This window comes from Microcaecilia unicolor, chromosome 1 (genome assembly GCF_901765095.1).
Source record: "Microcaecilia unicolor chromosome 1, aMicUni1.1, whole genome shotgun sequence".
Lineage (NCBI taxonomy): Eukaryota > Metazoa > Chordata > Amphibia > Gymnophiona > Siphonopidae > Microcaecilia > Microcaecilia unicolor.
In genome coordinates, this window is record NC_044031.1 from 67,056,732 (window position 1) to 67,084,060 (window position 27,329).

Sequence of the window (27,329 nt, forward strand, 5' to 3'; positions counted from 1 at the left end):
AGCTTGAGTTATCTGCAGCAGAGCCCATTTTATTCCTATGGGCCCTGCTGCAGATAACTCGAGCTAAGCTTTAGTAGGAGACTCCTTAAAAACTAAGCAAATCATTAGTACTTACTCCTGGTCTATAGCGGGTGTAATCGCGTGCATCTAAATGTTCCATTTTAGTATGTAACTTATAGTATTCTATAAGTTACGTGCATAAATGTGGGATCCATCTATGCCCCATGCAAGCTCTGCCCACGTCAACACCCCTTTTGCAGATATGTACTATGCACATTACTTAGTGCGTTCATAGCACATGTACATCTGCTAGTGTTCCATAATCTTCATGTACAAATAGCACTTACATTTATGCGCTAAGTTTATAGAATGAGGGGGTTAGGGTCCTTTTTACCAAACTGCGATAAAAGGAGGCCTACAGTGGTGTTGGCACGTGTTTTTGTCGCACACTGAGGCCTCATTTTACCACAGCATAAAAGGCTGAGTTTTTATTGAAAAGAAATGACCGTGCAGTAAGTGAACCACTCGCCGCATGGCCATTTGCAGGGGGAGCTCTTATCGCCATACGTACATAAGTAATGCCACTATTTAGGTGACGGTATGGGCTACCGATCTAACCTGGTGGTAACCGGGCAGCGATTACCACTAGGTAAGCCCCAGTGCTAGAAAAATACGAAATATTTATGTAGCGCTGGAAACGGCGCACACTGGGGTAAGAACTACCCCCAGGCTCCTGTAATAGCCCAGCAGTAGTTCTGGATTGGCACACAGCAAGTCCATTGCCTCACGCCAACCCTTACTAAACTGTGATAAAACGTGGCATTTTTACAAAGGTTTATCACATGCTATCCCAGAGCTATTGCCAGCCTAATGTGTGCCATTTATTTTTAAATTTAATAACATGCCTGTAACCTGGCAGTAATTGGGCATCACTGCATACTGCCCAGTTACTGGTTACTGATAGGTTATGCGGGAGTCCTTACCACCACCTCAATGGGTGTCGGTAAGTGCTCCTCCCCCCCCCCCCCCCCATGGCCACGCAACAAGAGTATTCTTAATGTATGGCCATTTTTTTTAGAGGCTTTTTACTTGCTGCAGTAAAAAGGGCCCTGGCGCGCAGGAAAGAAATGGCTCCCAACGCTACCACAGGGCCCTTTTATCCGCAGCTTAATAAAAGGACCCCTAAGCATATTCTGTAATGAACTGTGCCTAAATTCTAATATGTGCAGTTCAAAAGGGGTGTGGCTATTAGCAGGGAAATGGGCATCTGCGGGCGTTCCCAAATTTATGCGCGTTGTTATAGAATATGGCCCAGTGTGCTTAAATCTACTGTCAGGGATTTATGCCACATTTTCATTGGTGTAAATGGAGGTGCATAGTTTTAGGCGCTGGGACATCAACTAATCGTATTCTATATACCATGCCTAAATCTAGGCGCCACTTATAAGGAATGCCAAGCCAAATGCAAAGCGGAGATAAGGAGGGCAAAAAAGGACTTTGAGAAGAAATTAGCGTTGGAAGCAAAAATACATAGTAAAAATTTTTTTAGATACATTAAAAGCAGGAAACCGGCCAAAGAGTCGGTTGGGCCGCTGGACGAAAATGGTGTTAAAGGGGCGATCAAGGAGGACAAAGCCGTAGCGGAGAAATTAAATGAATTCTTTGCTTCGGTCTTCACCGAGGAGGATTTGGGGGGGACACCGGTGCCGGAAAGAATATTTGAAGCGGGGGAGTCGGAGAAACTAAACAAATTCTCTGTAACCTTGGAGGATGTAATGGGTCAGTTCAGCAAGCTGAAGAGTAGTAAATCACCGGGACCTGATGGTATTCATCCCAGAGTATTAATAGAACTAAAAAATGAACTTGCGGAGCTACTGTTAGAAATATGCAATCTGTCCCTAAAATCGAGTGTAGTACCGGAAGACTGGAGGGTAGCCAATGTTACTCCGATTTTTAAGAAGGGTTCCAGAGGAGATCCGGGAAATTATAGACCGGTGAGTCTGACGTCGGTGCCGGGCAAGATGGTGGAGGCTATTATTAAGAATAAAATTGCAGAGCATATACAAAAACATGGACTGATGAGACAAAGTCAGCACGGATTTAGTGAAGGGAAGTCTTGCCTCACCAATCTAATGCATTTTTTTGAGGGGGTAAGCAAACATGTGGACAATGGGGAGCCGGTTGATATTGTATATCTGGATTTTCAGAAGGCGTTTGACAAAGTGCCGCACGAAAGACTCCTGAAGAAATTGCAGAGTCATGGAATCGGAGGTAGGGTATTATTATGGATTAAGAACTGGTTGAAAGATAGGAAGCAGAGAGTAGGATTGCGTGGCCAGTATTCTCAGTGGAGGAGGGTAGTTAGTGGGGTCCCGCAGGGGTCTGTGCTGGGTCCGTTGCTTTTTAATGTATTTATAAATGACCTAGAGATGGGAATAACTAGTGAGGTAATTAAATTCGCCGATGACACAAAATTATTCAGGGTCGTCAAGTCGCAGGAGGAATGTGAACGATTACAGGAGGACCTTGCGAGACTGGGAGAATGGGCGTGCAAGTGGCAGATGAAGTTCAATGTTGACAAGTGCAAAGTGATGCATGTGGGTAAGAGGAACCCGAATTATAGCTACGTCTTGCAAGGTTCCGCGTTAGGAGTTACGGATCAAGAAAGGGATCTGGGTGTCGTCGTCGATGATACGCTGAAACCTTCTGCTCAGTGTGCTGCTGCGGCTAGGAAAGCGAATAGAATGTTGGGTGTTATTAGGAAGGGTATGGAGTCCAGGTGTGCGGATGTTATAATGCCGTTGTATCGCTCCATGGTGCGACCGCACCTGGAGTATTGTGTTCAGTACTGGTCTCCGTATCTCAAAAAAGATATAGTAGAATTGGAAAAGGTACAGCGAAGGGCGACGAAAATGATAGTGGGGATGGGACGACTTTCCTATGAAGAGAGGCTGAGAAGGCTAGGGCTTTTCAGCTTGGAGAAGAGACGGCTGAGGGGAGATATGATAGAAGTGTATAAAATAATGAGTGGAATGGATCGGGTGGATGTGAAGCGACTGTTCACGCTATCCAAAAATACTAGGACTAGAGGGCATGAGTTGAAGCTACAGTGTGGTAAATTTAAAACGAATCGGAGAAAATTTTTCTTCACCCAACGTGTAATTAGACTCTGGAATTCGTTGCCGGAGAACGTGGTACGGGCGGTTAGCTTGACGGAGTTTAAAAAGGGGTTAGATAGATTCCTAAAGGACAAGTCCATAGACCGCTATTAAATGGACTTGGAAAAATTCCGCATTTTTAGGTATAACTTGTCTGGAATGTTTTTACGTTTGGGGAGCGTGCCAGGTGCCCTTGACCTGGATTGGCCACTGTCGGTGACAGGATGCTGGGCTAGATGGACCTTTGGTCTTTCCCAGTATGGCACTACTTATGTACTTATGTACTTATGTAGAATACGCTTAGGTGGAAATGCTTACCGCACAGATTTTTTTTAGATGCCTTTTATAGAATCTGGCCCATAATATCTTGCATTTTTCCTGTAATTTATATCAGTCTATTCCTGCTAATTTATGTTAGCTACCAAAATTAAGAGGCTTGGGGTTAAAATCTCTATGATAACTGAGGAGAATGTTCTCAGCATTTCTAGAAGTCCTTCTATACAGGTACGGGGGGATTTTATATATGGTGCCTAATGCTAGGCTCTACTTCCATGCCAAGTTTTAGGCATGGAAAAGCATTTTAATGGATGCAAGGCACCAAAAAGGGACAGAAACGGCAGATCCGCTTGAAAATGTATTTATTCATCTAAGTGGTTCTATGCAGATCTGTAAAGGGAGCGTAACGATGTGAAGGACAGGGGCAGGCAACAATGTTCCCTTAACATGCGCTCAGTGTCACAGAATAGTGTGAATCCATGCCCAACTTGCTTAACTGTTCGCACCCAAAGTTGATTGTGGATCCCGGTGTGGCACTGTGTTACGTTCCTCACCTGGTTCCAGGTCTGTGCGGCCGATTCGCTGGTGAGGCGTGGTCCGGCAGAGATAGCCGGCTATTTTGGTAATGGTTTTCCAGGATAGGTCAGCCATCTTGGGTTGGGCATCTCAGATTATGGCAGCCATCTTGGGGTTGACCGGCTGCAGGAAGGAAGCCCGTATTTGGGCGTTGGGTTTCTCTGCTGATGGAGGCAGCCATCTTGTTTCAGCTGCACATGTTTTAGCCTGATTCCTTCACTATTTAAAGCACTGCCTCCAGGCCTTCATTGCTTCGGCCTCAATTGTTCTGAGGAGTTTGTTGTCGGAGTGCTGTTCGCCGACCATGTTCTGCTCCTGTTTTCCTGTGTACCGGACCTTGGCTAGTTTTCTCGGATTACGCTTGTTTGCTGCCTGCCTTGACCCTGGACTGATTTTGACTATTCTTGCCTATCGGAGTACTGATTCTGGACTGTGTCTGTTCCTTGCCATCCTGATCAGCGGCTGGGCAACCCCGCCGGTTCCAGAAGTCCTGGTGGCCACCTGCAGCTGGGAGCTCAACTCTCGGTGAACGGTGGTCGCTTCCCAGGTGAAGCTAGGGGTTGTCTGGCTGCCTGACCGAGTGTGGCATCACTCCATCTCAGCTGTGCTCAGTCGGGGCACAGGGGCTCACTACTACCGGGTCATAACACACTGTCTGTTACTTTATAAAAAGCGCCCATCCCACAACTCCCATTATAGAATACCATTCAGCACCAATTTTTTTCTGGCTCCGAGTTTTGAATGCCATTTATTTATTTGTTACATTTGTATCCCACATTTTCCAACCTATTTGCAGGCTCAGTGTGGCTTACATTGTACCGTAGGGGCGTTCGCCATCTCCAGTAGAGAAACAAATAAAATGAGTTCTTGAGGTCGGGTAAGGTTCATGTGTTATAGGCACATTGGGGAATCGAAGAGAGGAAGAGTTGTACAGAGTCTATTACGTGCTTTGGTTTTGTTGTGTTGCAAGGTTTAGGCACTTAGGTTGTGTCTATACAGTATGCCTTTTGGAACAGGTTGGTTTTTAGAGATATCCGGAAGTTCAGGTGGTCGTATGTTGTTTTCGCTGCTTTTGGTAGTGCGTTCCACAGTTGTGTGCTTTATGTAGGAGAAGCTGGATGCATAGGCTAATTTGTGTTTAAGTCCTTTGCAGCTTGGGTAGTGGAGGTTTAGGTATGTTCGTGTTGATCTGATTGTGTTTCTTATTGGTAGGTCTATGAGGTCTGTCTTTTATCCCAGGCTTCGCCATAGATGATTTTATGGACCAGGGTGCAGATTTTGAAAGAAATATGTTCTTTGATTGGTAGAATGTGTTTTTCTGCTCCTTAGCCCCTCTCACAGGGCGAGAAAACACTACAACCTCATAGGCTGTAAAAAATAAGAAAGAGAACTTAGACTCCATTAGGCGCAGCCAATTACCTTTATTACTATGTCACAGAGCCAAAAAATACAAATCATAGTCCTCTCCCTGAAGCAGGTTGTCAGTCAGCAAATGCGCATCCTGAAAGACAAGGACTGCTTAGCTCACACCTCTCAGACCTTACATAAATACTGTTACAAGTTCTGCTTTCCCAGAAATCATGTGACTTTTCCCAAACTAGAATCAAAAAGTAGCTTATACCATATATGGATATTCCTGTATTATATCACTCTCTCCTGAGGTGGGTCCACGTGCAAAGTCGGTGACCATTGGCTAATTAGCTACCAGTTCTGCGTGAACAATCAGAACAATACCCTTGTGCTTTCTCTCTGTCTATCTCCCCAAATGAAACACTCTGGACATCTTAGGCTCACACTGAAACTAGTATGTCAGCAACTGCCAAGGTTACCTTATATGAAAGGCATGATTTCAGCTCTTGAGAAAAACACTGTATGTTGCAAAGATGCTAACTTGCTAGGCCAAGTTCCCAGAACCAAACTGAGCAAAGCACAGGCCTTAGGCCTAGCCCTTAGTAACAGGCCTATAGTACAGGCCTCAGGCCCAGCTCCCAGCAGCAAGCCTATTATGGGAAAGAATATACATTTTCCTCTTGAAAGGCTGAAAATAGCGAAGAGCATGAAGCCTTTCACACACTCAGAGCATACACAGAGGTGGTAAATAGGACTGAGTTCTTCAGAGCCAGTGTTGCAGAGAGAAAAGGTCACAAGGGATGATTATGCTAAAAAGCTAATGATTAAAAATGAAAAAATAAAATTTAAGAGGTCAAAAATGGGGTGCACGAGAGAATGATATGTCTAAGGGGAAACATAAAGCAATGGCATGGTATCATGAGTAAAAGTAGGCTAGGAACAATTAAAACTATGGTGGCATATTTCTTACACAAGGACAGAAACCTGAAAAACAAGCATCAACAGAAACAATAACAGAATGTGCAGATATACACTAAATTAATAAATTGTAACATGTAATATCAAAATTTCTTGAAGCCACTCAGCAGTAGTAGTGGCCTGCAAATCAGGAGTAAAGAAAGAAACTGTAGCAAGGTCAGTGCTAGAAAATAAGCATAATTCAGTAGGAATAGAAAATCAAGTGTACAGGTGTACAGATACTAGAAGCATTACCAAGAAGATATGAGTGTAAATAAGTGGAACAAGGCCAGAAAATATCCATAGAAGGAAAAAAAGCATGAATAAAAATGGAAAGAATAGTTTACTTGCACAGCAGCAGACATCAGATGAGACCAAGCATTAGAAGACTAGGCAACAGAAGCTGCAGAAATATTAAGAGTAGTATTAGTGGTAAAAAGAGAAACAGAGGGTGGAGATTGAGCAACAAGAATAGGAGAAAAACAAAGAGTTGTAAGAACAAAAAACAAATTAATCATTATGGCAAAGGTCCAAAATGCAAAGTCCTTTTCAAGTTCCAGACAAAACAGTAGGTGAAGGGTGAAGATTGATTAGATGGGTCCAGGAAGAATCTCCTTCAAAGAAAGATGATGAGTCCAAATGCAAAAGTGTCCTGATTAGACAGGAGCAGTGTCATGGGGATCAGATGGTAAGGCCTCCATTTTGTCCCTAAATTCTCGCTTGAGTTGTTGTTTTCTTCACCGGGTTTGAGACGAGGGTTCCTACTGAAGCAGCTCCCCTTTGCAGCTGGGCTTACCTTTGCAAGAAGGTGGTCTACTCTGGTTACCAAATTTTTCCCTCTTGATGACCTGAATTAGGACACAGTCTCATGTTTGGACCTTGCCGAGCTCAAGAGGTTCAGGATCTGTGGACACTAGTGACCAACAACAGAAAATAAAAAACAGGATGGAGGCAGTAAAACAGCTCAAAAGAATCTCCCCTTTGCCTAAAGAAGAACCAAGGGCGCCAATTGCTATCTAGGATCTTATAGGAGATCAGCTAAAAGTGTACCAATTCTCCAATGTTAGGTTGCTTCTCTGTTCAAGTTTAAGTAGACCAATCCCATAGAGGTCAATTATGTCTAAAATAAAAGTCCTTGGGCCTGTGGTCCAACTGTCAAGTAAAGGTTCACACAATATAGAAAACCTGAGGTAAGGACTCCAGGCAGCATGATCATCTTGACCAGGATCCTAACTCAAAACAGACATGAGAGGATTAAAATGTTATAGCAATTCTTTCACAAATAGTGAAGTAATACAAAATGTAAATTCTCTTTTTATCAACAAAAGTGTTGTTAGCAAGGCAGTGAGAATAATGACAAAAAATGAAATACATGAAAAATCTAGAATCATAAGTCCCCAGTTATACAGTATGAAGTATGGCTTTGCAGCTTCACAGCAGCAGCTGACAAGGCCTCAATTTGATTCCAAGTTATGTGTGTGTAGGATCTTTAAGCTGATCTGGAATGACATTAGACAGAAAAACTTCTTTAATTTACAGTATTGGGAAAACTCATATGCTGTGAATATTCTTGTTACCATCCCTCTTGTGGAGTGCCAGATCCATCTCTACCTGTTTTCAAATCTATGCTGAAAACCCACCTTTTCACTGCTGCTTTTGGCTCCTAGCCACTACTCATCTGCCTCCCCCCCTTGTTCCTTCTCACCCAGTACTTCCCTCACCCTTAATTGTCTTGTCTGTCTGTATTATTTTAGATTGTAAGCTCTATCGAGCAGGGACTGTCTCTCTGTGTCAGGTGTTCAGTGCTGCGTGCATCTGGTAGTGCTATACAAATGCTAATAATAATAATAATGTAAGTTAGTGCCAACAAAAGTGTTTTGGTGCTGTGGGCAGGTCTAAATCCAAATTGAGAAGGGTCCAAACAAAAAACCTATCCATTGTTAGTAAATGGTTCAATTCAGTTGTCAAACATTGAAGAACTGTATAAGGAATAGTTGAAAATAAAGAAATTGAATAGGAGTCCAAAGCACATTGAGAATGAGAACATTTTTTTCAATAATGAAGCAGTAATATTAGGCGTCAAAGAGGAAAAGAATTCCAAATTTGATCCGTGCATATCCCTTCTGTTTACAACACAGAAGGATCAGATTTATAATCTGTGTTTTTCTTCATTGAGTTTATTAAATCTGAATGAATTTGAATTACTTTATTAGCAAAATAATTGGCAAAGTCTTGTGCACTAGGTAGTTGAATGTGACAACCTGAATCATGGAAGCCAACTTTTCAGAATGATTGGGGGGTGCTACTCCCAGTGGAAATAACCCCTTCTTGGAAATATACAAGGAATTTTTTTCAATAATAGGGGCGCTCAAGCACCCACAGTACCCACAGAGCTGGCCCATGACCTGAATGAGTATTTGTTGTTGCAGTAAAAGTTTTCACTAAAGTAAATAGCTTGTTACTATTAATAGTACCACCAGAAATCAGTTTGCTATAATAATTTCTACATAATCTCTACCTTTTTCTTATATTGCTTAAAAACAGACTTCCGTGTCAATTTATCATCTAAATTATTTGTTCTTTGCCATTGTCTTTCATACCTGAGACATTCTTGTTTCAAAATATTTAGGTCTGAATTGTACCAAGGTGAATTTCTATTAACAGGTACCTTCTTGGTTTTCAGAGGGAAAAATGTATCTAAAACATGAGAGGAAGCTGAGTCCCATTGTAATTTTAGTGACATGGAATCCACACATGTGTTTAAACAGGTAGACATCTCTGACCAATGTTGATTACTATTTTCCCTCTTGAGGAAATTATTTTTAGATTAGATGATTTTTTGGATTTACACAGACATTAATTCAATATGAAATCCAGTTGGAAATGGTCCGACCGTGGAATTGCTGATCGTGCACTTTTCAAACAAGATAGACTATTTGCTAAGAAATCAAGAGTATGTCCCTTCTCATGAGTAGGACCATTTACTTTTAAAATCAATCCTGAATTTTGTAAAAAAAGAGCTTTACAATTGGTAACAACGGAATCATTCATATCATCTAACTGTAAATTTAGATAACCCAGAATTATCAGCCTTGAAAGCTTGAACAATAATGTCTAACAATTCTTGTTCGGATTTACTCCAAGAGACCGGGGGGTCGATATCAAAAGTATGCTCACGGTATTGGAATTTCTTTCTCTTGAATAATCATAAAAATCATCCTGAAAACTGTATAACATGAATTCAAAACCTTGAGAAATACCAGATGATATTAATGGCAGTGAGTGGTTGGGGGATAAGAACAGGCGGAGAGGGGGGTGAAAGAGTAAATAGATGGGAATATTATAACTGGTGGTGACTGAGTGGAGAGGGTTTTATTACTGGGTGGAACGGCTGAGCAAGTGAGTGAGTGCATACTTTATAGTAAGTAAGACTTACTATACTGCTCTGACACGGCAGTGTGAAAGAAATGTTACATACCAGCCTTTATAACAGATGATATGGCCAGGCCTATTAGAGCAGCAACCAGGTCCCTGGAGTCACCTGGGGTCAGTGCAGTGCACTGTGGATAAGTAAACCCAAGCCCTTATCCCACTCTGTTCCACTTGTGGTGGAAAGTGTGAGCCCTCCAAAACCCACCAAAAACCCACTGTACCCACATATAGATGACACCTGCAGCCATAAGGGCTACTGTAGTGGTGTACAGTTGGGTTTTGGAGGGCTAACAATACAATATAAGGGAGTAATGGTGAGATATGAACCTGGGACCTTTTATGTGAAGTCCACTGCAGTGATCCCTAGGTGCCCCACTGCTCTGCTGGGACGTCTGTGTGGCCAGTGTACTAAGAATGCTCCCCCCCCCCCACCCAAATACATCCCAATGGCTTGTTTTTGTGCATTTTTTTTCTTGAACTTTTTTTTTCAAAAATGGTCCAAAATGATGGAGGCACTGGGCACAAAAACATCTAGCAAATGGCTATTTCCAAAACAAAATAGGCATTTTTCTGGTTCACCCCTTGATTTTTGGACGTTTTCAGCAACATGTCCAAAATTGGATTTAGATGTCATATTGAAAAGGCCCTCCACATCAACCCCTGATGCAGCCTGATGGCGAAACATGTTCGCTTATTTAATGTATGAATAAGGAACATCTTATGCATGGATAAAGGGTTTTTAAATCAGAACCACATCTTTTGTCTTTTTTGGTGTCCAAAGTAGAGCACAGTATTTTAGTGAAAGATTGCTTCAGTAACAGAGGTTGGTTTATGGAGAACGGGCAAGAAGAAGAAGTAAAAATAAGTATGCTGATATCAATAGCTTGGATGTTCGTAAGGAAGGGCTGGAGGAAGTTGAGTAGAGTAGTTAAGTGTGATGGACATGAGGTGGGGATGGGTCAAATAAGGGAGAAGCATTGGATGTTCGTAAGGAAGGGCTGGAGGAAGTTGAGTAGTGTAGTTAAGTGTGGCGGACATGAGGTGGGGATGGGTCAAATAAGGGAGAAGCATTGGATGTTCATAAGGAAGGGCTGGAGGAAGTTGAGTAGTATAGTTAAGTGTGACGGACATGAGGTGGGGTCATATAAGGGAGAAGCAATGGTGGAGAAGCATTAAAGGGAGAAGCTAGAAGAAAGGACTATTGGGACAGTGGCTAAGCTAGTTGGTGGGGGCAATACAGTAGAGCCTCATTGAAGATCAAATGAAGAATGTATATAAAAAGCTGTGAAATCTCAGTGCTTATTAATTGGTAACATTTCACAGGCTTCACTTGTTTTATAATGTACAGCATGAAGGAGTATATATACAGTATCGCTTAGTTAATGAGCCAAGGGATATGGTAAACATTTGAATACTATCTCTGTGTGTTTTATTGGGATATGTGGTATTTATAGTGAGGATAGCAGCGTAATAGGATGTCTTCCCCCCCCCCCCCCCCCCCATTGTTTGAAATATATTTGTTATTATACAAAGTCAATAATGTAGATACGCAAATATATGTTGCACTGCCTGCTTACTGTAAAAACATTCGGTGTATTTGAGCCCCAAAACAATAGGTCACCAAGGAAACATCATAAAGGAGGTAGATGGTGATATTTGATCAGACTGAAATGTTTATTTTTCATGTAAAGGATGAACTCTTGTGCAAAATGCCAGCTCTTTTTTAGAAGAGGAAATGATTATAGGTTGGTACTGACACTGGAGAGCAATACTAACAGGTATAGCGGTACCAAAGCAGGTGTGCTTGTACAGAGTGATGCATTAAAAGCCACTATTCAACAGTGTAGTGTTTGTTCTTAAGTGCTCGTCAGTCTAATTTTTATGATGAATACACAGAAAGGTTTCCATATAATCTAATATTAAACCTTACAGCTATGAGAGTAGCCACTGAATTTAATGAGTCAAAGTTGAACAATTCTGCTTAGCAGCCTTTTTGAACCCTTCCCTACTGCAGTATCAACAGGAGTGGATTTTCAAAAGGTTTATTCAGCTAACTATTTTATTGGTATTAGCAGCCTAAAAATGAGCTAACTGTAATTTTGAGGGCCTTTTACTAAGCGGTGGTAAAAAAAAAAAAAACCTGCAGCCATAAAAATGGCTTTTTTGTAATCTTTGTATTAATGGCTGTATGGTAGTGTTTAATTTATTTATTTATTGGGATTTATTTACTGTCTTTATGAAGAAATACACCCAAGGTGCATTGACGCCTAATGCAGCTTAATAAAAGGTCCCCTTTGGGAGTTATCTAATTAAACATTTAACGATTGGCCCCCTCTGACCAGCCAACTTTAACTGCTAAATACACAAGGGATGAATTCTATATATGGTCTTGAAAAACATTATTGCTGAAAAAGAGCTATTCTATAAGCTGCTGTTAAAGTTAGGCGCAGTTTTATAGAATAGTGTTTACACCTAGGACTCACACCTAACTTTAGGTTCAGCCATTTCTCTCAGCTGAAACGTGGTTCAAATGTGCTGGCCTAAATTGGGTGCATATCCTCAATATTCTGTAGCAACGCACGTAAATGCTAGGAACACCCCTGTTGTACCCATGACCCTCCCATTTCCGTGCCTCTTTTTCTTTTTTTCTTGCGTGTAAAATTTAGGCATGGGTCCTGTGCCTAATTTTACACATGTAAGTTCCAATTAAATCTAATTAGTGCCAATAATTGCTTGTTAAGCCAGTTATTTGTGCTAATTAGCTTGTTATTCAATTACATTGCACGTGCAAATTGGGCATGTGCCCATATTTGTACCCCCAATTGGTGGCAACTTTTATGGAATTAAGGAGAAGGTGCGCAAATGTTTTCAGTTAAAGCCGGCCCCTGGGATAGGATTAGCTCAGAGGGTATAAAGTTAAGCAGCTAGTTCTGATTTTAAGCACTTACCACCTAATCTGCCAGGGGCAATGTAGGTGCTGCAATAGCAGGCTTATACGGTGGCAATTCTAAACTGGGCACCCCCCCCCCCCCCCCCCCATTAGGTGCTCCAGTGCTGTGCGAGGAATACTTATTCTATATTGGCACTGTTATAGAATACTGGCATAAACCCACATTGGCGTGCCCACTTATGCCAGAACAATAGCAGGTGAAAATGGGCATGGCTAAGTGCAACTTAAATGTATGTAACTTTCAGTATTGTGCAATGTACGTATATAAACGGGAGCCATGCCCACATCCCACTCATGGCACACCCACATGTATGTCTCATGCAGTGCTTATGAGCTTCCGTATAAAATAATGCATAGTGCACTTTGTAAGTGCAGCTTTCTATCTACTTACACACAGCTACAGAATTGTCTTTCTAATGGCTGCGAAGAGCTCTGTAACTCTCCCCTAAGTCTTGAAACATATAATGTGACCCAAGCCCCTTCTCCATACCTTTCTTGATTCAGTATTTTTTATTTTATTTTTGTTACATTTGTACCCTGCGCTTTCCCACTCATGGCAGGCTCAATGCGGCAGGCAATGGAGGGTTAAGTGACTTGCCCAGAATCACAAGGAGCTGCCTGTGCCGGGAATCGAACTCAGTTCCTCAGTTCCCCAGGACCAAAGTCCACCACCCTAACCACTAGGCCACTCCTCCACTTAAAATGTGTCCCCTAAGCACCAGACATCCTCTTTATCAGCATCCCATCTGTACAGTGAAAATGCCCCTTCCCCCACTGTAACTCTCACTTTTGGCATGATTAAGGCATAGGCCAGCAAGACATGCTGCTAGGGCCCACGTGTTTGTGAAAGATTCTCATAGATATGTACATTCAGTAGCTATGTAGGCAGATTTTGGCCCTGGTAAATCAGTTTCTGGCATAAAGAGAAGAACCAGAGCTACTGTCACCCATAAAGGTTTGTCCATTCTCCCCATCCTCAGTTGATTGATTTCTAGTCAACAGAAGTCAACTAGCAGTTTTAACCACCTGCTACCTCTTCGTTTGCCAGCTCCCCTCTGCTGTCAGAGCCACATGGTGACCCATTTGTGGGAGTGTTAAAATGTGTGTGTATTATTACTGGGTGCCCAATGCGCTTGTTTCTCTAGGGATCACAAAAGGGTTAATCCTGCACGCAACAACCTATGAAACTCTAAGTGGGAAACCCCTAGATCCCATTCCTGAGTCCCTGTCCCACCCCCTACTGACAAGAATCAGCAATTACAATGCTGAAGAGTCTACTGCATCAAAAGGATGGGCACTGTGGTTCACAGCTGAATGACTTCTCCTACTTTCACGTGTTAAAGCAAGAGTAAAAAGTGCCATTCAACTACAAGCCTATTGCAGTAGTGATCAGAAATAGGTGAGACTATATAAGAGTTATGTGCCATTGGCACATTTAAAAAGCTAGTTTACACATATATGTCTCTACTTATACACGTATATCAACAACACACACAGATATCAAGGAGGCATGCTATGTGTGGATTTCCAAAATATATGCTTATATCTCATTTTAGAAGAGGAATTCATATGTATTTCAAATACTTTCCTCATTGGTATTAAACTTCTACCAAATCATTAGTGAGCAAACCTCTTGTTAACTGGGATTTTAAGGAGAAAGTGAGAGGCAATTGTGCATATCCCTCTGATGTTAAAAACCACCTACTAAAGCCAAAAATTCAAAGTATAGAACTCTGCTCCTTAATTGGTTCCTATTGTACATGTAATTTTATTTTAAAAAGCCGTCACTTACATGTGTAAGTTTTGAAATCAGCACTTACCTGTGTAACACCCCATATGAAGCAGCTCCTTTTTTGGGCATGTATTTAAAAAAAACAAACGTACTGTTATTTATCTATTTATCAAATTTATATCCTGCCTATCCAAAACATCTAGGCGGATTACAACTTCCAGTCATAAAAAAATGTATACATAACTCTAAATTAAAACATACTGTACAATAAAACAAACAGCATAAAACATACAATCCCTAAAGAAACACTGTGTTCAGCACAAAATTAACTTACATAATATGTTTAAAAATAAACTTGCTATTCCCACTGTATGCATCGGCAAATACATGTATACTCTTGCATATCCTTCTACGTATTTTACAAAAGGCTCTGTGTTTGGCAAACTTTTTCTAACATACCCAGGAAATCTTGAACATCATAACTTGTAATTCTGTTTTCTAACCGAGATGTGTGTGTGTGAAATGTGTCATCGTGTGTATTAAATCTACTTAATACTTCAAATGCCATAAACAATGAAACTGTTAATTTTGTATTCCTTTGTATTGTTTTCAGGTGCTCAACCTCTTCCTTGCCTTGCTATTGAGCTCCTTTAGTGCAGATAATCTGTCTGCCCCAGATGAAGATGGAGAGATGAACAATCTTCAGATTGCCTTTGCTCGAATTCAACGTGGCATGTGGTTTTTGAAAAACATGATCATGGACTTCTTTCGTAACTCCATCACAAGGCATCCAACACAGGACATGGGTGTTGCCAACAAATGTGTGAGTCGCACCAGTATGGTGGATACTGAGAGAGAACCTGCAGAATGCAAGGAAGGGAATGGTACAAATGGTGGACTTCCAAAGAATGAGGGGAAATATCGATCTAGTGAGACTGAGGATTATATGACCAACCCCAACTTGTCGGTCTGTGTTCCTATTGCTGTGGGAGAGTCGGATGGGGAATACCATGAGGACGATGAGCAGAGCATATTCACTGATGTAGAATTTACCAAAGAGGTATGCTTGCATGCTTAATGTATTTATCACAGGGGAAACTGCTTTCACATTGAGTTAATGAAGTATTCCTAAAATTGAAAATGTGTTTTATTTCATCAGTAACTTCCTCTGTGAAGTGAAGTGTGTTAGTGTTCATGTCTTTAATAAATTGCCCAGAAAATATTAACAGAAGGTGTTGCTTTGTACCTAGGTGAAGCAAAATAGCATCTTAACCCTTAAGGTTAACTAAATTGAGAGCATTTCATGCATACTTACTGCCCTTTTCTATAATGCTTTGGTTTTTTACCTTTTTAACTGACATCTGAGTCAAACTGTTGTTCTACATTGTCAACTTTGCTATCTCACCCGGTAAGAGACTATTAAAATCAGACACCTATCCCATTCTGACAGCCTTGCCACTTCTCCTGGCACTTTTAATTACCGTCTTCTTCAGGATAACAACAAAGGCAACTGATGTACTAGGCTACTTTATTCTTGTAAGCTAAATCAATGAGCATGCCCACTCATTAGGAGCTAGAGGCATCAAAGAACCACTCAACCTTGGATGAAAACACAAAACTAGGCTGTTTAAAGAGCTAAAAAAAAGTGGAGGAGTGGCCTAGTGGTTAGGGTGGTGGACTTTGGTCCTGGGGAACTGAGGAACTGAGTTCAATTCCCGGCACAGGCAGCTCCTTGTGACTCTGGGCAAGTCACTTAACCCTCCATTGCCCGCCACATTGAGCCTGCCATGAGTGGGAAAAAGTGTGGGGTACAAATGTAACAAAAATAAATAAATAAAAAATAAAATACTATTGTGAAATGGAGTTTAAGGAAGAATTTGCTTCACTATAAATTCAGTCAACTTTCTAGGATAACTGTGTAAATGCATGTTTTGCATTAGGAAGCTAATTTTATAACAGGGCACCTGGTTTAGGAAGGCAAGTTTGTGCCTGCTATGGGAGGAATTCGGTAAATGGCACCCAAAGTTAGGCATCGGGATGTTCCACGCTACGATAGTATCCTGCAAAGAATGTTCTCTGCAGAACGCCTTTTGCAGAATACTATCATTGAGCCCCTTTTACAAAAGCGGTGATAAGCCCATCGCGGGCTTACCACTTGCTAAAAAGGAACTACCGCTAGGCTACCGCAGCAGGCCGGCAGTAGCTCCCACCCCCAGCACACCGTCATATCCGGTGCTACAAAAATTAATGGGTGGCGGTAAGGGCTCCCCCCCCCCAAAGTGGCTGTGAGGCAAGTGTTTCGCTTGTTGCATGGCCATTTCTTTAAAAAAAAAAGAAAGACTTCCTTTTACCCACTGCAGTAAAAGGGGGGCCTTGGCGCACGTCAAGAACACACGCCGACACCAGCGCAGTCCCCCTTTTGCTGCAGCTTGGTAAAGGGGGCCCTTAGTGCACATTTCATGCCAAAACTTCAGGCACCAGCATTTACACCTTCCAAAGGCTGGTGTAAATGCTGGCGCTCAACTAATGACAGCTAGGCATGCAAATGCAAGTATTTTATATCATTGCACCTAAATTCTGGGAACACCCCTGACCTGTCCCATGCCCCTCTCATGGCCACACCCCATTGGGAGTTATGCATCATAAAATTTAGGCATGCATGTTATAGATTAAGGTGTGGGGCAGATCCGCACATAACCCCTAATGAGTGACAACGCAAATTGTTGATTGTTAGAGTCTGGTTAGCTCATTGGTTTATGTGCTCCTCTGGGAGTTTTGGGTGACCTGTTCAGAATCGGGTGGTGTGAGAACAAATAGGTGTCTATCCAGCTTATTTTCGAAGGAGATCACCGGCCATCTTCCGACACAAATCGGGAGATGGCCGGCAATCTCCTGAACCCGACCAAATTGGTATAATCGAAAGCTCATTTTGGCCGGCACCAACTGCTTTCCGTCGCGGAGCCGGCCAAACTTCAAGGCAAGGTACAGAAGGCGGGGCAGAGGCAGGGCGAGGGCGTGGTTTGAGATGGCCAGCTTCACCCGATAGTGGAAAAAAGATGGCTGGCTCTGACAAGCATTTCGCCAGCTGCACTTATTCCATTTATTTTTAAGACCAAGTCTTAAAAATGTGCCCCAATTGACCAGATGACCACCGGAGGGAATCGGGGATGACCTCCCCTTACTCCCCCAGTGGTCACCAACACCCTCCCACCCAAAAAAAAAAAATTGCCAGCCTCTATGCCAGTCTGCAATGTCATACCCAGCTCCCTGACAACAGTATGCAGGTCCCTGGAGCAGTATTTAGTGGGTGCAGTGCACTTCAGGCAGGTGGACCCAGGCCCATCCCCCCTACCTGTTACACTGTCTTTATATAAAACTAGTAAATAAGGCCCGTTTCTGACACAAATGAAATGGGCGCTAGCAAGGTTTTCTTGGGAGTGTGTATGTTTGAGAGAATTTGTGTGAGAGTGACTGTGTGAAAAAGAGAGTGAATGTGCAAGTGTGTGTGTGTGACAGAGAGAGAGAGTGGGTCAGGGTGCGAGTGTGTCTGTGAGACAGAGAGAGTGTGTGTGATTGTCCTCTCTCCCCTGCCCCCCTCCAGCCACTCAGCAATTCTCCTCTATCACCTGCCCCCCTTCCAGCCATCCAGCGATTCTGCCCTCTCCCCCTGCCCGCCCCTGCAGCCACCCAGCGATTCTGCTCTCTCCCCTGCGTATGTGAGAAACAGTGACTGTGAGAGAGAGTGTGTGTAAGAGAGAGTGTGTGTGAGACAGAGTGTGAGAGAGTATGTGTGCAATACACAGATTCTCTGTGAGTCCAAGTGTATGAGAGCGAGCGTGTGAGACCGAGAGTGTGTGTGAGACCGACTGTGTGACACATAGAGTGTGAGACACATAGGCATATTTTCAAAGCACTTTGGGAGGCTAAGTTCCATAGGTTTCTATGGAACTTTGGGAGGCTAAGTGCTTTGAAAATATGCCTCATAGTGTGAGAGACTGAGAGAGAGAGAAAGACACTGACTGTGAGAGAGTGTGTGTGTGTGTGACAGAGATACCTCCCCCTTCCCTCTGTGGTCTCAGGACCCCCTCCTGGGGTCTCAGGACTCCCTGCCTCTCTTCCCCCTCTGCATGGTTGAAAGCACCGTGCGAGTGTGTGTGACTGAGAGTGAGACTGTGTGCGAGTGTGTGTGTGTGAGAGAGAGAGTGTGTGTGATTGCCCTCTCTCCCCTGCCCCCCTCCAGCCACTCAGCAATTCTCCTCTATCACCTGCCCCCCTTCCAGCCATCCAGCGATTCTGCCCTCTCCCCCTGCAGCCCCTGCAGCCACCCAGCGATTCTGCTCTCTCCCCTGCCCCCCCTTCAGCCACCCAGCGATTCTGCTGTCTCCCCTGCCCCCCCTGCAGCCACCCAGCGATTCTGCTGTCTCCCCTGCAGCCACCCAGCGAATCTGCTCTGCCCTCTGCCCCCCCCTGCAGCCACCCAGCTTTAAGCACCTCCAATGTTCCGAAGCAGCTGATTCCGTGGCTTCCTTGAAGGTTTCGTTGGTTCATAACGGTGTTTTACCCACTCTCGATGTCATGACGTTTTGACACGAGGGCGGGATGTCATGACGTTTAGATGCGAGGGTGGGGCAGAGAGACATGGGCAGAGAGCGATCTACACCGTTATGAACCCACGAACCCTTGAGTGAAGCCACAGAGTCAGCTTCAGAACGTTGGAGGTGCCTTTTATTATAGTAGATACCTACGTTATACAAATTCTCCCTAATAGAAATATTCTGTTCTGTTCTATTCTGGTGCTTATATCACACTTATTTCTACTCAGGAATCAAAGTGGTATATAAAGCAGCTACCAAAGCAGTTAATTCTCCATTAAAAAAATACATCAAAATTAAAATTCACTAATTAAAATTATAAAATTTACTACAAACAAAGGCCTTTAAATCCTTACAAGATTGAAAATAATTAGACAAAGATCTGGGGCCCTGTTTTATTAGTTAGCTTTGTGTGCAGTGTCTCCATTGCATGCAGATCTAAATAATGAATACTCATTGTGGTTATCCTGAAAACCTGACTGGCTGAGGTTCCCCCAGGACAGGTTTGGGAACCACCGGGTTAGAGATTTGGTGGTGGATTTTTCTAGAGCTTTTGATTTGGAAAGTCTTGTTTCAGTGGTGGTCCAGAGGTCCTATTTGAATTCGAGATTGGGTAGAGGTATAAAACCATTTCTAACTTGATTTAAAGTAACTTGGCCTTGGATCCTATTCATTTAGGTTTTTGTATCTGGGTTTAAATAAAAGGTTTGGACAAGTTCCTGGAGGAAAAGTCCATAGTCTGTTATTTCACACACACCAAAACTTGCAACATTGGCCCGACATGCTCTCTCTGCAACTTACTTTACCATACTGGATGCAGCATTTTGTATCAAATGAATCTTAATCACCAATAAGAACGTAAGAATAGTCATACTGGGACAGACCAATGGTCCATCCAGCCCAGTATCCTGTTTCAACAGTGGCCAATCCAGGTAACAAGTACCTGGAAGAGACCTAAATAGTAGTAACATTCTATGTTAACAATCCCGGGGTAAGCAGTGGCTTCCAACACGTCTATCTCAATAACAAACTATGGACTTTTCCTCCAGGAACTTGTCCAAACCTTTTTTTAAACCCAGATACACTGACTGCTGATACCATATCCTCTGGCAATGAGTTCCAGAGCATAACTATTTGTTGAGTGAAAAAACATTGCCTCTTTTTTGAAAAGAGTAAAAAATCGATTTACGTTTACCCATTGTACACCACTCAGGATTTTGTAAACCTGTATCATATTCCCCCTTAGCCGTTTCTTTTCCAAGCTTAAGAGTAATAACCTTTTAAGCCTATCCTCATATGAGAAGAGCTCCATCCCCTTAATTCTGCTATATCTTTTTAAGATACGATGATCAGAATTGCACACAATACTCAAGGCGTGGTCGCATCATGGAGCAATACAGAGACATTATAATATTTTTTGTCTTATTTTCTATCCCTTTCCTAATAATTCCTAGCATTCTGTTTGCTTTTTTTGGTCACTGCTACACACTGGGCAGAAGATTTCAGTGTATTGTTCACGATGACATCTAGATCCTTTACTTGGGTGCTAAGGTGGACCCTAGCATCAGGTAACTATGATTTGGATTATTCTTCCTAATGTGCATCACTTTGTACTTGTCCACATTAAATCTCATCTGCCATTTAGAAGCCCAGTCTTCCAACTTCCTAAGGTTTTTCTGCAATTTTTCGCAATCCATGTTCGTTTTAACAATTTTGAATAGTTTTGTGTCATCTATAAATTTAAGCACCTCATTCGTAATTTCCATTTCCAGAACATTAATAAATATGTTAAATAGCACTGGTCCCAGTACAGATCCCTAGGGCACGCCACTATTCATCCTCCTCCAATGAGAGAATTGGCCATTTAATCCTACCCTCTGTTTCCTATCCATCAATCAATTCCTTATCCACAACAGAACATTGCCTCTTATCCCATGAGTTTTTAATTTTCTCAGGAGTGACTCATAAGGGACTTTGTCAAACCCTTTCTGAAAATCTAGATACACTACATCAACCAGCTCACCTTCTTCTATATATTTATTCACGCATTCAAAAAATGAAGCCGTACATAGTATAGCATAGTATGCTACTTACAACTTACAATTATTCAGTGGTCTGTCTTGCAGGGAGCCTGGGCAGGATTAAGAGATAGGTAAAAGTATGCACAGAATGAATTCAGATAAAGACCACATGGCCCATCAAGTCTGTCCATCCATATGGTCTACTCCCTTCCTCTCTTTTACTGATCCTATATGCTTGTCCCAGGATTATATTGTGTATATGAGTTTCGGGACAGGTCAAGTTTTGGAGAGACCAAGAGAAGAGAGCTAGATCTTGTAAGTGTGAGGAGGTGACAAGAGTTTGCATGTTTGGGAAAGGGCAAGAAAGGAGATGCAAAATTGTGTGGGGCTAGTGTGTGGAGATAGCATGAAAATGAGTGAGATTGGGGGTACAGAGAGGAGAAAGAAAGAGATTGTGTGGGAGTAAGGGGTAGGTCAAGAATGGAAGGCACAAAGAAAAGAGAACAAAAAAAGAGAGTGTGTGTATAGGAGCACAGTGAGGAAAGAGAGCATGAGTGTGTTTGTGTTAGCAAGGGGACGACCTAGAGGACAGGGAACTTGGAAACTGTGGGAGGGAAAAGAGGGGGTGATAATGAGCATACAGTGAAGAAGGTAGGAGATTTTCAGGCTCATTTTCAAAGCACTTAGCCTCCCAAAGTTCCATAGAAACCTATGGAACTTAGCCTCCCAAAGTGCTTTGAAAATATGCCTCATTTGTATATTTAAGGTAGATATCAAAAGTGGTTGTGAACTAGAGTGTGAAGGTGTTAGAAGCAGAGAAAAGAGAGAGAGCAAAAGCATGTGGTAGGGACCAGTGAGAGGGGAGAAAAAGAGAGAGTATGTATGAGTATGAGAGAGGGATAGTAAGGATGGGAAGAGAGAGGGGAGGGAGCAAGAATGGGAAGAGAGGGATTTGGTCAAGAGTGAGAGAAACAGCAAGAGTTGGGGGGGTGAGATTAACTCTCAAGAAAGCTCATTCTTGGTACCACCTGGAACTTTGTCTTCTAAGAAGACAGGCTCGCCAGGCTGTGCGTCAGAGAAAGAGTAATTGAACATTGAATATAGCCGTATGTAAAGAGTATTGTTGCTTTTAGGTGTCCGTATAACTCAAGCTAAAAAGTCTTACTTGTGTTTCTTTTGTGACTGTGATTCTTAACCTAGAATGATTCTCAAAGTCTTTGTGAAAATGACACATTTGATTTACCCAACGCATTACCAGCATCCTTGGATATTTCTTTTACACCAGATGACTTTGCAGACCATTCGCTGACCAAAGTTTCCAATTTTAGACCCTAGTTTTAGGTAACAGCAGCAAAGTTTCACCTCTTTCCTAAGATATATGATAGCTGCCTGTAGAAGTCTTTGAAAAGTTGCTGTCTACATTGTAGTAGATTTTCACTTTTCTAGATGCTTGATGAACAGTGGTTCAATGCTGGCTAAGGTGGCACAGCAATTATTCTCAGTTATCTAATTGTCCCTGATGCAGGTGGACAAGCCAAAACATGTCGGGCTATGTGTTATTGGCTGTTGTCACCATGCTATTTGAATATTGTGAATAATTTCATGTTTTAATGTGAATAAAAGTTTTTAAAGCTTCAACCTAGTTTGAAATATCTACTACTTTTTGTGAGGGTTTTCTTGGATTTCATTATTTGCAGTGGTTCTATCTCTCTGTTGATACTCCAGGAAAGAAAAGCTAATGTCTGATGTTGACATTTTCAGGGCAATTCTATAAACGGGCACTTGCAGTTACATGCACTTGCATGAAAGTGGCGCCTTAATTGGCACTTAAGCGTGCAAGTGCACTATCTGCTATTCTGTAAGGTAGCGCGTAAGTAGGCGGAGCAATGGGAAGGGCATGAGCATGTCGCCAACTTACGCATGTAACTTATAGAATGATATCAGTTATGTACATAGTGCGGCGACCTAAGGCACAGCCATTTACTCCTTCCATTGATCTGGTGTAAAGTTCATGCCTAAATGTAGGTGGCCCAGTGCCAGTTTATACAAAAGAAGGAAGTGGAAAACACAACTTCAAGAGATCAATCGGATTGATCTCTTGAAGTTGTGTTTTCCACTTCCTTCTTTTGTTGAATTTTTGTGGAAACTGCGAACCCCTTTTGTTTCTCCAGTGCCAGTTTATGGCAGTATTCTATAAAGGCATCTTGGAGCACAAATACCATTATAGAACTGGTGCTCAGAATGCGGCCTCTGGAAGACTACCTTGAAGGCACCAAGTTATAGAATTGCCCCTGTTTTGTCCTAGTTGAATCTCAGTGGTAAACTAGAGGCTCCCCCCACCACCACCACTTTATTCCTGTTCCTTTGATCTAATCCCTCCGTTACATTCCCTCTATTCATTATTATTATTCTGGCAAGCGTTTTTTTTTTTTGTTTTGTTACATTTGTACCCCGTGCTTTCCCACTCATGGCAGGTAGCAAGCAACAAGGAAAGGGGGGCTAACACCATGTAAATGAGTGTTTCCCAATCCTTTTGTGCCTTTGACCCCATAATAGTAGCTACATTAAACTGAGTGACCCCCTGGAGGTGCAGAATAATGATGCACTAATGGAGATCCCACCCAAGTTGTGACCCAAAATGCTAGTTTTATAACCTCATGACCCAGAGTTTGGGACGCTCTGATATACACAGCACTCTTTCTTTACTGTTTTATAGTGCACATGTATTTGACTAAACAGATGCTTGAGAATGGGTTTGCGGTTGGGCTGTTGAGTACCAGGAAGCATGTATGGTGGGTACCTCCTGCTAGATCCTACAAATGTCTTTCTTCAAACTGTGCTGAATATATTTTACCTCGTCAGTATCTTTATCTTGTACCCCTTGAAAATCTAGATTTTGTAATAGTTGCTGGTCAGGCATGTTCCCCTTCCAAATTCCAGAAAGATTTCATATGGAGAGAATCTGAGAAAAAAACCATCATTAAAGCTGCAATCTAAGTGTGTATCTGGATATTAAACAAATATAAATAATGGAAAAATGTTTTAAAGTATTCTAAAGCTGATTCTCTGTTAGTTTTCTTTCCTGGGGCTCAGGCATTGATAAGTAAACCAACAGTTCTCACCAACATGTCCCAGAATATCAAATTCTGCATTAAGTGTTAAAATTCATTTTTAAGTTCTGTGTATTTTTCTTATATTGCTAACAGCAGGTGTGTTATTTCATACCTGCCAAAGCCTGTCAGCTACTCTACTTTGTACATCTATAATAAAGGAGAGTTAAACATGCAAAAATATGCAGATATGATAGCTGTGAAATCAACCATGCCCGTTGATAATATGCATGCATGGAGAGAGCTTCAATAACACCACGGGTTCACCACAGAACCAATGTACTACACGGTTGTTGAAGCTCTCTGTGCACTTTTATCAAAGATCTCTCCCCGGCAAGACTGGATTAAGTGTTGCACATTTATTTATCCTTGGTATAAGCCTCCCTGGGGAAGCTGTGGCAAAGCTTGTTACCTGGTTAGAGTGCTGTAAACTCTTTTTGAGAAGCATTTATACCTGTCAGTAGAAGTGTGGTGTGCTGTCTTTTTCAATAGATTAAGTACTGCACAATTAAACATTTCTTATGATATGAATGTTGCTATGCAGAGGTAACTTATGAACATGCCTTTCATTTCTTCAATATATAATTTTTTGTTTTTAAAATTTAGAAGTGAAGTTCTTGCTTTTTGTTAAAATACCTTGAGGCTGATATTGAATGGCAGTGACAAATTGCTGAATTTAAATACTGATGCCTGTATTTAATGCATCACTATACTGGGCTAGATTCAGTAAATGGCACGGAAAACTGTGCTTAATCCGATCCTAGAATATAGAATAGAATTGAGTGCCAATTTTGCCACCCACATTTGAGCGCCATGACTTAACTAGGTCTAATTCCCATTGCCTGATTTGGGCACATATCCCCAGTATTCTGTGACACTGTGCACAAATTTTAGGAACACCCCTGACCTGCTCATGCACCTCCCATGGCCATACCCCCTTGGGCTGTGCATTATGGGATTTGGGTGCACATTTTTATGGAATAACGCATAGCATGATGTGCACACAAATTCAAATTGGTGCCAATTAGCACCCAATTATTGGCCCTAATTGGCTTGTTAGCCAATTTACTTGAGTGCACATTTTAAATTGGCACCCAAATATCAGGGCACCATATATAGAATCTGGGGAATTGTTAGTAATGCTGAAAATACCATATGAAGAATTAATTCTGTTAACCTGCCACACACATTTGCTTGCATGTACGCACATATGTACCTAAATCCCAATATTTTACCTAAGTGCTATTCTGCAACAACACCCATTCAATGTATATGGCAGGTATTTGCAAGGGGGGGGGGGACATATACATGGGTGGGGCATGGGCAGGACATGGGTGGGGCTCCCACCTATGTATTTTACTTACAGAATACTGTCAGTTATGCGGATTTCCAGTACATTTAGACGCTTGCATTTACACCAGCCCTAAGGGTGGCTTCACTGCGGGTGTCTGCCTATGAGGTGCACCACTGCTGGGTTATGCTAGTATTCTATAATAGAACCTAGGTGCCTTGGTTGCTTTATAAAATAGCTCCTACTTAGCGGCCTTGTGGTGCCTAAATGGAGGCACCCAATTATAGAATTACCCCATAGAGGGTAATTTTATAACTAGGTGCCTAGATGGAGAGATCAAGAAGCAATTTTCCATATTAGCTATTTAAGACTAGATGAAGTAAATGACACCCAAATTTGGGCACCCCAAAAAATGAGCACTGAACAGTATTTTCTAAATGGTGCTGCAAGTTGGGCACTGTTTAAAGAATAGCGCACATAGCAGTGGGATGCGCACTCAACTTTGGGCTTGAGGATTTGCACTGACTGAAACCAGGTGTAAATCCTTGTGCCCAAATGCATAAATTAGGCACAGATCCCCCCAAATCTATAATATTTTGTGCATTTTTAGTGAATGCCTCTGACCTGCCCGTGCCCATGCCCCTTTTTCAGTTTCACACCAAATAATTTACATATTCATCTTAATGGAATAGCGCATAGCAAGATGCATGTGTAATTCCAAATGGTTGCCAATTAATGCCAATAATTGATTGCTAGAGCCCGATTATTGCGCTAATTGGCTCATTACTCAATTAAATTGCATGTGCAAATTAGGCATGTGCCCAAATTTATGTGTGCAATTTTGAGCTCCATTTATAGAATTCGGAGGTTAATGCGGAAATTAGTGCTAATTCCAATGTTAAACAGAAACACTGCTTTTTTATTTAAAATACTTAGAGAAAGCCTTCCTTGTCCCCAAGGGTCGTCCAAAGCAGTTCACAGACATAAAACATTAAACTGCAAAGCGATTTCGTGAAAGGGGCTAATCAAAAAACTATTTGGGCCTATTGATTGCAAGAAGAAGAGACGTTTATATTTGTAAACAAATTTGCACAAGATCCACCTTTAGCTTAAGACTTCAACGTTAGCATTAAAATTAATTTAAACCATTTGGCTAGATGTACATGTACTACTCAGGGCTGTATACACATTGAAAGTTTGAAGATGTATAGTAGAATAAATTGTTCTTATCCTTAATGTAAAGGGTAATTGAGTTGAATTTAGTGATCTTTCTTTGATCTTCAATGATCTGTTTTACAAACCTCGTGCATATAATTTATCTTAATTTGGCTGATTGTCAGATTGTTGAATGACTTGCTTATGGGAGTAGAATTCATTGTTGCCTTCTAGAAGGAAGGTAGAGGGAATTCATGAAATTAATCACCATTGTAATTAATATTCCTGTCAGACATCAATTATGGGGAAGCCCTTAGCTCTGCCCACTTTTTTTTTTCACCAAGGGCTCACAGTAATGAAGAAAACTGTCTACAGTAACCGTCCTTGGGGATAAATCAGAGGAGCACTAAAAGCAGTCTTGATACGTTTTTCATAAAATGTCCCTGACAAAAATAAGACTCCTACTGTATCTGCAGATTAGCTCTGTTGAAGTGTGCTCTCTCTGAGGCTTACAGCATTGTCTGTGATTCAGTTACTGTGATTCAGTGGTGTATGGTCAGGGTGGGCTTTCGAGGGATTCAGTGAATCTCAAGCCCTACTACTACTACTTGACATTTCTAAAGCGCTACTAGGGTTATGCAGCGCTGTACAATTTAACATAGAAGGACAGTCCCTGCTCAAAGGAGCTTACAATCTAAAGGACAAATGTACAGTCAGTCAAATAGGGAC

General features: G+C 41.9%; 1 protein-coding gene across 3 annotated transcripts in view; it reads left to right on the forward strand.

The window, feature by feature from the left end:
- LOC115466700 (sodium channel protein type 5 subunit alpha-like) overlaps positions 1–27,329 on the forward strand; it is an 858,490-nt gene that overhangs the window by 559,289 nt on the left and 271,872 nt on the right. For all 3 annotated transcript variants that reach the window (XM_030198143.1, XM_030198128.1, XM_030198135.1), the window contains one exon: positions 15,045–15,491. In XM_030198143.1, coding sequence (XP_030054003.1) covers positions 15,045–15,491 — 447 coding nt within the window. The remainder of the gene's footprint in view (positions 1–15,044; positions 15,492–27,329) is intronic.